Raw genomic sequence first — 10,552 nt, forward strand, 5'->3', positions numbered from 1 at the left:
CCATCTCAATGTCTCTCCATCTGTTTCCCCCTCTCTCCTCCTGTCTCTCCCTATCTGTCTGTCTCTCTCTCTATATCTATCTGTCTCTCTTTCTCTGTCTGTCTGTCTGTCTGTCTGTCTGTCTCTCTATCTATCTATCTGTCTATCTATCTATCTGTCTCTCTCTCCCTGTCTCTCTCTCCAGTGACAGAGAGGAAGGGTCATGCTCTCTCAGTGATGAAGGAATGCAAGCTGGATGAATATGATGGGTTAGTTGTCCCTTGCCTGTCTCTCTCCTGTGATTTTAAATTGAATAATTGGCTGTGAATATGTTATAGATTTTTTTTTTTATAAAACTGTTGGGGTAAAGTATGCATAGAAGGGTATCTATTCTGATATTCCGATGTTATTCTTCCATGCAAGTTAGATAGTGATGTTAAGTATACTTTAGTGGTAGACTCCATCTTCTTCACTCAATACACCTGATATTTGGTGTATCTTTTTATTGGAAAAAAGTTATTGTCGTATTATGTTTAAATTAGCATAATAACGGCATTTATAGTTCCTAGTTTACTTCTTGCAGGTGCATAGTGTAGGTTAAGAGAAGGTATTTTCCCCGGCAAGGGGAGGCATACATAGTCGCATTGACTGTTCTCTTTTCCTGAAGTGATCTGTCAGTGGCAGATTTTATCTGATGTAGCTAGCCAGCTAATTAAGCTAACGTCAGCTTCACAAATTTATTTTAAAACCATTTTTTTACATTTTCATCTGCCTCGTTTTAAAGCAAACAATTCTTAAATATGCACCTGATGGCCACATACATGTTGTTGTGCTAAAAGGCTAAAGCTGTTACTGTTACTTTTATCCTGTTAGCTAAAGCTAGCAGGCTAAAAGTCAGGATCCACATCTGCTGAATATCTGTGTAGAAGACGTAAAAACTAAATATTGTTCTTGTATTTCATTGTAGAGCGAGTTAGTCATAGTATATCTCATTCTTACATAACCATGTTTGGTTTATGTGAACAAGCAAGACAGAGATTTATGCGTTATTGTTTGTAATGTCAAAGAATATATTACACTTCAATAATGCAAGTGAAAATACTTTTAGGAGGACTAACCTGTGTTTAGTAAATGTAACACTATGTCAGATAATACATTTGTCTGGGGTTGCTGTATTTATTATTTAAATTAAGTTGAGGTTGTAAAATTAAAAGCCCAGTGTTTACATAAGTGCAAGGTGACACATTACGCTCAAACTGTGACATCGTCCTTCCATAACAGTCTGAACTGAACCAGATAATTAAACAGCAGTTTACAATCAGAGGCTGTCCAAAACACACTGACCCAGACTGATTAGGCACACAAACACACACTGACACACACAGACAGGTGAGGTCAAACGGCAATCACTAACTGAGCTAAGGTCACTAATGAAATAAAAGTGAAAATAATATTTCATGTTGCAAATAATACAAGACAAAAGCTACAAGTACAAAAACCCTGATCAATCTCTCATCATCACTATCTACCTCAATGTGTATGTGTTCGTGTGTGTATGTGTGTGTGTGTGTGTGTAAGCAGCTTTTGTGCTCAGCCCTCATAAAGCTTAATGTGCTTAGAGCAGATTAGCTCAGCGTTGCTAAGCTAGCTGCTGTGTGTGTGTGTGTGTGTGTGTGTGTGTGTGTGTGTGTGTGTGTGTGTGTGTGTGTGTGTGTGTGTGTGTGTGTGTGTGTGTGTGTGTGTGTGTGTGTGTGTGTGTGTGTGGCTGCTCTGGTGAGGATTTGGTTGAAACCTACATTTGCCAATTAGGCTGTCTGTCACCGTGGCGACCGGAGCATCAGGTAATCCCATACACAGGAGGAAGGGGCGGGGCGAAGTCTGTTTACTTCACATTTACTGGAAACACGAACTCTGAAGATGAGCCTTCTCGCTTTTTAATGAGCTCCTGAAAACATGGACGAATCTGTCAAACAATGAAGTAATGATTAATATAATATTATGTCTCCTCTACCACTACTGCTACTTATGCTAATAATAATAATAATAATAATAAAAATAACAATAACACAAAAACTGTACAAATCCGAGTCCATAATACCTTAGCAGCAACAATATTCTCACTAAGAAACCCTTCTAATAAAACTTTTTACTATAGCCACATACCAAACTCTGGTAATTTTTGTGAGTATTTAAAGAAAAAAATACATATTTTATTTATATATATATATTGACATCAAGGATAGCTACAGCCCCAGCAGTTATTGATGCCTTTCAAATTGAAACTCATCGTGTTTACTTCGACCAGAACTGTTAACATTTCAGTTTTATTGATATATTTCAATCTGGTTTTCTTTCACTTCTGGTGCAACTTTTTGTTTACTTCTTGTTGAAACTTGAAATTAAAACATTTAGCCTTTTATGATTATTTAATTGAATGAGTTGTCGACTTTCTGTCTGTGTTTTGTCTGTCTCAAAGTAAAACAATCCACTAGACTTTAATTGTGAGTTGTTACGCCTGGGTATCAATTATACAGTATTATTCCATACATAAGTTTTAGCACTGATGCCAAAACAAAAAAGTTTTATTTTGACCTAACAGATGAGTGAGAAAGCTCTACAAAGACACAAATAAAAAGTTTGACTCTACCTGGCTGTCCTCCTGTCCTTCAGGGTGGTGTGTGTTGGTGGGGACGGGTCGGTGGCGGAGCTGTGTCATGCTCTGGTCCTCAGAGCTCAGCTGGATGCTGATTCTCCAGAGAAACCAGTGAAAGCAGTGCTGCCACTAGGAATCATTCCTGCTGGTGAGAGAGAGGACACATCTTCATAAAGATCCAAACACTGTGGACCAACGCAGAGACACATATATATCCATATTAGAAACTGTCAGATGGGGTGTTTTATCAACTGTCTGTCTGACCATCTTTACAGGTTCTACAGACGTGGTTTCCTGTTCTGTTCATGGAGTCAGAGACCCGGTCACTGCAGCCCTGCACATCGTCCTGGGTAGGTTCTACCTGTTCTACACCTGTAGGTACAACATTCTAGGTCTATGGTCACATTTGCTACAGTAGGTGGTACTTGTTCTAGATCTATAGTCACATTGTCTTAAGTAAGTTCTTCCTGTTGTGTGTCTATTGTTATTTCAACCTGTTGGGTATAGTTGTGTTTACCTGCTCTACATATATAGCCAAGAGACCCAGGGCAGGTTCTACCTGTTATATGTTTAGATTTGTCTTGGGCAGACTCTGCCTGCTGGCTCTATTTGTTCTTCCTAGATAAAGATATTTGTTCTTCCTAGGTGGAAGAACAAATATCTTTTCTAGATCAATACTTGTGTTCTACTGGGTGGCATCTACCTGTTCTACCTTTATAGTCAGGTTGAGCTGGGTGGGTTCTAAGTGATGTAAATCTACAGTCACTATGTCCATGGTGGCCTCTACATTTTCTAAATCTATCGTCATATTGTCCTTTGTGGGTTCTACCTGTTCTAGAGCTGTAGTCACATCGTATTGACTGGGTCCCACCTGATCTATTTCTAATGTCACCCCATTCCAAGTCAGTTCCACCTTTTTTAGTTCTATAGTCACTGTTACTCAGCAGGGTCGACCTGTTCTAGATCCAACTTCTAATAATTCCTGATTGGTTTTGCGTTCTCTGGTTCGTGATAATGTTCCACCTGTTCCAGATCTATCGTCCTTTGTAGTTTCTACATGTTATAGATCTTTACCTTTCAAGGTCTAAAGTCACCTCATCATTTTCATTTGATTTACTTCACGCAACTGACAGGAAGCCAATCAGGGGCTTCTGTTTTTGTTTAGCTTTGCCGTGATTGGCTGATGCTCACTCAGATTGTTTGAGAACAAACAAGCGCACAGACTGTGTCACTGGACTCTGGAGGCGGCACTCAGACAGATGTCTAACAGCAGGATCAGTTTAACTCTAAATCACAGGTTTACTCTGCTCACTGTAGCCCCGCCCCCTCCACCTCTTAGGTAAACCTACCGATTAATCAGCTGGCAGCAGGACAGGCTGCTGTGTTTGAATGAATGATAGGTTGTGGTGAAATGGGGGCTCGTTAAGTTTTGTGTATGTGTGTGTGACAGATGGGGTTTTTCAATGGCACAAATGAGACTAATTCCTGAACAAAAGAAAACTGTTAAAGTTCCCAGGCAGGAAGCTTTTCCCACAGACACCAGGTGAGTGCAGGTGAGTTCACGACACAACCAAGGGTAACATACCTGAACTGTAACTGACAGCACATCATAGTATGTCTCTGCTGTCTGTACGGTGCAGATGAAGCTAAAGCCAGCAGCCAGTTAGCGTAGATTAGCATAGATACTGGAAACAGGGGGAAACAGCGAGCTCAGCTCTGTCCAAATGTAACGAAATCCACCTACCAGCAACTCTAAAGCTCAGTAATTAACATGTTATAAAATGTCACATTTCTAATTGACAATACACCATTTCACAGTTGGTTATGCGCCAGATTATTTCTTGGTTGTAAGCAACTGCCAGGCCACCAGTGGAGACTCCGTGAAGTCAATTCATAGGGTAAACTAAACGCAAAGCCCGTACAAAACAGAACAGGCCAATGTATTCAATTAAGATCAGTCAACAAACAGAAAAGTATGATTTATTTACTTTTTTTGTAAAATAAACCCTCCAGTATATTTTTTTACTTGCTGGTCAAAATGAACATTGGTTACAGCGCTGCAGGTTTGATCTCACTGACCCACTGGCTGTGAGACTGACCCTCTTACACACACCCACCCCCACACAGACACACACACAGACAACATGCCATATGGAGAGGAAATCAAACTCTATCCAGAGAGACAGACAGGCAGTCAGTCAGACAGACAGGTGGGCAGAGAGCAGTTCAGTAGGTTACAGCAGGTATGCGGCCAGATGGCATGGTGTGTGTTTGAGTGTGTGTATGTGTGTGAGAGTGTCAGAGTGTACACAGTGTGTATAGCATCTTACTGAATGGTCATTATGGTAAAAGCAGGGCAATGAAGTAATATATAATAAATAAACACATCCACATATCCACACTAACCTGTGGGAAGGTTCCACATTAAAACACACAGCGATGTTACAACCCGTTCACCGCCGCTTTGTATCAGACGCTAAAGAATGCTATATACTGTTATTTAGGACAATGTTGCATATTATACCTTTTAAAAGAGAATTTCAAGATTTGGAAAACATTAAAAGGGACACATTTTTGGCGTTATATTCTAATGAGCCTGCATGAAGGGGAGCCAAATCTGAATGGCTCTTTGAATCACATGTTTACTGATCAACAGCCCAAAGAAAAACTGACGGGTAGTATTATTTCACAGTTTGAGGGTTGGTAAGCATTCCAGACACCCAGATGTATGTAAACAAGAACTGAAAAGTGAGTTTTTCATGATATGTCCCCTTTGAATGGAAGTGATTTTCTTTAAATCTTCTCTTTCACTATGTACGAAACATTTGTCCTAAATCTTCTGTAAATGTCCTTTTAACCGTGTTGCCTCAGAGACTGAACAAATGGACTAATATACAGATTATACAGCCAGACTGGTCAAACTGGAGCAATAACAACCAGAGACTGGTCACTCTACTGCAATGTGATTCCACTGGGATTTATAGATATTACACACACACACACACACACACACACACACACACACACACACACACACACACACACACACACACTCCTGACCTCTTTCTGTCGCCCATACTTCTGCTTCTTCTCATGAATATTAATGAGCCTCTTACCATACGACCACTTGGCCTTCTTAATAGTGTGTGTGTGTGTGTGTGTGCGTGTGCGTGTGTGTGTGTGTGTGTGTGTGTGTGTGTGTGTGTGTGTGTGTGTGTGTGTGTGTGTGTGTTTGGAGGGGGTCCTACATTTTCCTAATAAGTAATTAAAAATAATCTTTCATCAGTATCCCCCCCTCCCCCTCTGTGTGTCTGCAGGTCACCTGCAGCAGGTGGACATGTGCAGCTTCTCGTCTCTCGGTCAGTTGGTGTGTTTCGGGTTCTCCGCCATGTTCGGCTTCGGTGGGCGGAGCTTAGCGCGGGCGGAGAAGAAGAGGTGGATGCAGACGTCGCGTCGGCGAGAGTACGCGCTCGTGAAGACTCTGGCGAGGATGAGGTCACTTACACACATGAACATAAATGAACACACACACAACTATATCAAACATTTTCAAGGATTTTAAGTATTGGAGGTTCAGCTATTATAATTGTTCATTGACAGATTTGAATTCATATGTCACAATTTAAATAATTCAAAAGTACATTTCGGCCATGCTAGCAGCGTATTGTATGGGTTGCCATGATATTTTGGTATTTGATACAGATGTTGAACATGGTGAACATTTTGGCATTGCTTTTAGCACCACTGTGTCTAAGTACAGCCTCAGAAATCTCATTCTTTGTTCTCCTTTCTTTTTTTCTCTTGTGTCTCCCTTCAGACCAGAAGACTGTCAGCTGTCTTTTCTACCAGCAAAGCAGTCAAACAAGTGAGAAACACACACACATGACATTAGCGATGTGTACAACAACTCAGTTTGGGCTGTTTCAAGACTTTGTAACTGTGGGCTCTGGTGATTATTTACCTAAGTGGAGCTACAGACACTGAGGGCTTCTTCAGCTACACTAACAATGTTTTTGTCCATACTTGAATACAGGAGATAAATATTGTGTATATGTTTATTCATGTCATATTTATTCTCTTTAGAATAAACACAGCTTTCTGTCATGTTGCAAACTAAATGCGATCTCTTTTCTCAGAGACCAGGACCAGGACCCAGAGTCAGGTGAGACCAATCAGGACAGGAGATAAAAACTGGTTCATATTTCCGTCTCTGTCCATCCAGTTTGATTTACAGTTTTTTCTTTTTTTTGCAATTGGTCGGTACAGAAGGGGAGGATTCTTGGACAACTAATCAGGGCCTGTATCTGAGCATCAGCATCATGTCCATCCCCTGTCTGAGTCCACACGCACCTCGAGGACTAGCTCCCAACACCAGGTACATGACGAGCAGTCAATCCTTCCGGGAATTTTTAAATTAGCTGAGTTGTGACTTTGAACGCACCATGTGCATTGCAGGTTTATGTCATTGTGTTTCTGCTACTGAAAGTACTCTTCAACTCCCTGTTTGTGACAGTTTGGCAAATGGCAGCGCGTCATTGATTGCAGTAGGAAACACTTCCAGGTCAGAGTTCATCAAACATCTGAAGAGATACAGCAGCTCTAGTGGACAGGTGAGAGCAGCTGTCAATCAACATCCTCTGAGTCTGTGCTTTCAAAACAAAATGGACACGACTGCTTATAATACAATATTGTTCAGGATTAGGATACGTGAGTCATGGATGGGGTTCGGAATCAAGTATCAAATCTGCTAATGGAATCCAAATCCTTCCGAATCTCTTATCAGATCTTAGTAGATTTACCTTTCAACATTTGAAAGAGTCTAAAGGCTTAAACGGAAATGTCCCTAATCACTTTTTCTTGACAGAGAAGGCAAAAACACAAGCATGAAATGTTGGTTAAATGCACCGATGTAACCAATGATATGATTAGAAGTTAAACTGGGTGATTATTGAAGTAGCTATAATCTTTATTTCTTTACAAAAGCATTATGTATCAAATGACAATGTGAAAGAGGTCGCTGGTAGTGATGAACTCACAGAGAATTATCACAGGAATCTGCTGTCCCCATCGACTACACGGAGCTTCATAGAGCTTCAGCTCATTGTTTTACTGTTTTGATTCAGTCTCACCACTTTATTTTCAGGAAAGATACTCACAGCAGACAGACACATTTAGCGACTATCTGGTCCAACATAAAGGAGCATTAAGCAGCTTAGGAGACCTCTGGAGACATTTTTGACTAATATTCGTCTAATTAAAATTAGAAATTACTCAAGTTACTAGTGGCATTTAAGGCAGGAAGCTTTACATCCTAACACAGTACTGATGTTAACAAATAAATAAGACAATGCACAGTCAGTTCATTGATATGCCCTCAGTCGTTGTCTTGACCGGTCTGAGACTGAGGCAGAGTAAAAATGGGTTTGATTCAGAGACCAGACTGTGACCTTTTAAAATGTTACCTTGAGACCGGTCAAGAGACCAAAGCCGATCTAGTGATCTTTCACTGTAACCAGCCACAGTCGGCTAAAAGTGAGATGCCGCTACCTGGTTTGACCATTCCAGGTATTTTGCCGCCCGAGAACCGGATCCAAAATGGAGCCAGCTGTCTGAACTAATCCCTAATATGGGTCGTGTTGTCTAACTCCTGACCTCACCATCCTTAAGCCTCGACCTCTCAAAGAGGTAAAAATAAGCAAACTACTTTTTGGTGAGCAGATTAGCCTGGTTCGGCCTGGCCTGGCCTGTGAGATCACACACTAACCCACTTACTAAATATACTGACAGCGTGGCGTTCACTGTCCTCTGGAGTAAACAGGCTGTTTACTTTCTGACCTACATCCATGTGAAGGGATGGACTGCTCACAGTCAAACACGACAAGACGAGGCATTACGCAGCATTTTACTGTTGTAGTCGGTTGAGGTGGAGCTAATTTTAAACCATTTTGTATCAGAATGCAACAGATTATTATTTTAGTACAGTTTAAAACTGTGACAATGTCCATCGTTATTACTAAGTGCTGATAAATGAGACCTATACATGCATTGATAAGTCTGACCAACAGTCCAAACATAAAATGATTAAATACAAACTACATATACCTCAAATTAGTATTTAAGTAGTGTAGTAAATGTACTTGTTGACATTCCACTACTGGTCTATCATATTAAAACAGACTAGAAAAGCTTTATTCTAATAAAAAAGAGCAAACCCGAGTAGGAAAGACAGCAGACAGGACAGAGAGAGACAGTCTGTCTTTCTGTCTGTTGGTCTTTGCTGCCCCCTGTTGGAGCCTCATGGCGCTACAGTAGAGACGTAAAGGACAGTGGACAGGAAAAACCCAGTCACTCCAGATAATCAATCATCATCATAACAAGCTTTTCTGTCCTCCTCAGCTGACCTTTGACCTGCGGAGACATACACACACACACACACACTCCTCACTGTCTGTCTGTGTCTGATTGTCTATCTGCAGTTCAGCTTCTCATTCGTGGAGACGCAGGCCGTGTCAGCGGTGAGGATTTGCCCCCGCTCTATAATTGGCTGCTCAGAGGAGGAGAGTGAGGAAGAAGGCGAGTCCAAGACCTCGCCTATCATCCAATCAGAGGGAGCCGCCTTCCCCTGGAACATCGACGGAGAGCTGGTGGAGATTGCTAACGAAGTGCTCGTCAGGTATGAATTATAAATATAATTAACTATGATATCATTATTACTTATTAAGCCGTGTGAAACCGGGCGCAGCTATGGATTCATTTAATTACTAATTAACCTGCCAACAATCATATTAATTAACTGATTATTTGTTTGGTCTTTAAACTGAATGAAAATAGTGAAATATTGATTTTTTTTCCAAAATGTCCATGTTAACGTCTTCAAATTTCTATCTGTTGATTGAAGCGAAAGTTACGAGAGACATCTACCATCTTGCGATGGGGCCCAGGGCGTACAGTGGGGGGGTCCCTTCCCCATTGCGTAACCCCTTATTCTGACGCCCTTGCTCGGACCACAGCGATCTTGAATTCAACGTTCATTTAGATCTCAACTACAGACATTTACAATTTCTAGACTGCATCTTGCTCCATTGTGAGTGAAGACAGACAGACAGACAGACCGACACATAAACACCTGGTGACTCAGACACAGACTCAAAACGATGCAATACCAGCCTCAATGCAGAGGCTGGTATTCAATTACGTGTAATAATTCAACCTACAGTTATACATACATTTAATAATCACTGAATAACATATTAAAGGGCATTCAATTGTAATTGTGTTTACGTGGTGCGTTCAGGGTCCACCCGCAGCTCATCACTCTGTATGGGGAGGAGGTGGACGAGGCGGAGTCGACGGTCTCCTGCAGCTGCATCTGAGTCCAACAGAGGGCGCTGTGGCTGTGTTTGTGTGTTGGGCCCAAGACACATCGCCATGGTAACCACGTTGACTTAAAGTGCCCTTTCTAGGCTTGTACTGTTTCCATGGGAATGTGAACTTTCGTAGACGTTTGATTCTAAGTAACCAAAACACAAAAGTAGCGACAGAGCTTTGCAGCTTTCTGTTAACATCATGTATTTTGAAGCTACATTTTTTTATTATTATTGATTATTGCAGCTTAAATAACCAATGAGGTAACTTATAGGATACCTTTAACTCCGAACGACCTTTGCTTTAAAAGGGTAAATACTTCTAGACATGACTAATGAGAATGAAGATAAATGTTTTTGTATTCAAGTTCATGTTTACATTTTTCTATATTTTAATCACCAGCTCTTCTCTGAATATAATTTGTATATTTTTTTTTACATTTTGTTTTTTCATGACCAATTTCTGATTCTGCTGCAGAGAGCAACGATTCATCTGTAATTTAAACTATAAACATGTGAGCTAAAAATAGTTTATGAATCCTAAATTGTGAGGAAA

The 10,552-nt window shown here is 40.8% G+C and overlaps 1 protein-coding gene across 1 annotated transcript in view; it reads left to right on the forward strand.

Moving 5' to 3' along the window:
* Positions 1-10,552, forward strand: part of cerkl (ceramide kinase-like) — a 30,015-nt gene extending 19,463 nt beyond the window's left edge. The window contains exons 5-14 of the mRNA XM_054615026.1: positions 185-248; positions 2,650-2,780; positions 2,908-2,982; positions 5,950-6,127; positions 6,450-6,497; positions 6,769-6,794; positions 6,899-7,007; positions 7,146-7,242; positions 9,109-9,305; positions 9,927-10,552. Coding sequence (XP_054471001.1) covers positions 185-248; positions 2,650-2,780; positions 2,908-2,982; positions 5,950-6,127; positions 6,450-6,497; positions 6,769-6,794; positions 6,899-7,007; positions 7,146-7,242; positions 9,109-9,305; positions 9,927-10,005 — 1,004 coding nt within the window. The 3' untranslated portion in view covers positions 10,006-10,552. The remainder of the gene's footprint in view (positions 1-184; positions 249-2,649; positions 2,781-2,907; positions 2,983-5,949; positions 6,128-6,449; positions 6,498-6,768; positions 6,795-6,898; positions 7,008-7,145; positions 7,243-9,108; positions 9,306-9,926) is intronic.

This window comes from Anoplopoma fimbria, chromosome 16, assembly GCF_027596085.1.
Source record: "Anoplopoma fimbria isolate UVic2021 breed Golden Eagle Sablefish chromosome 16, Afim_UVic_2022, whole genome shotgun sequence".
In the NCBI taxonomy this organism is placed as follows: Eukaryota; Metazoa; Chordata; class Actinopteri; order Perciformes; family Anoplopomatidae; genus Anoplopoma; species Anoplopoma fimbria.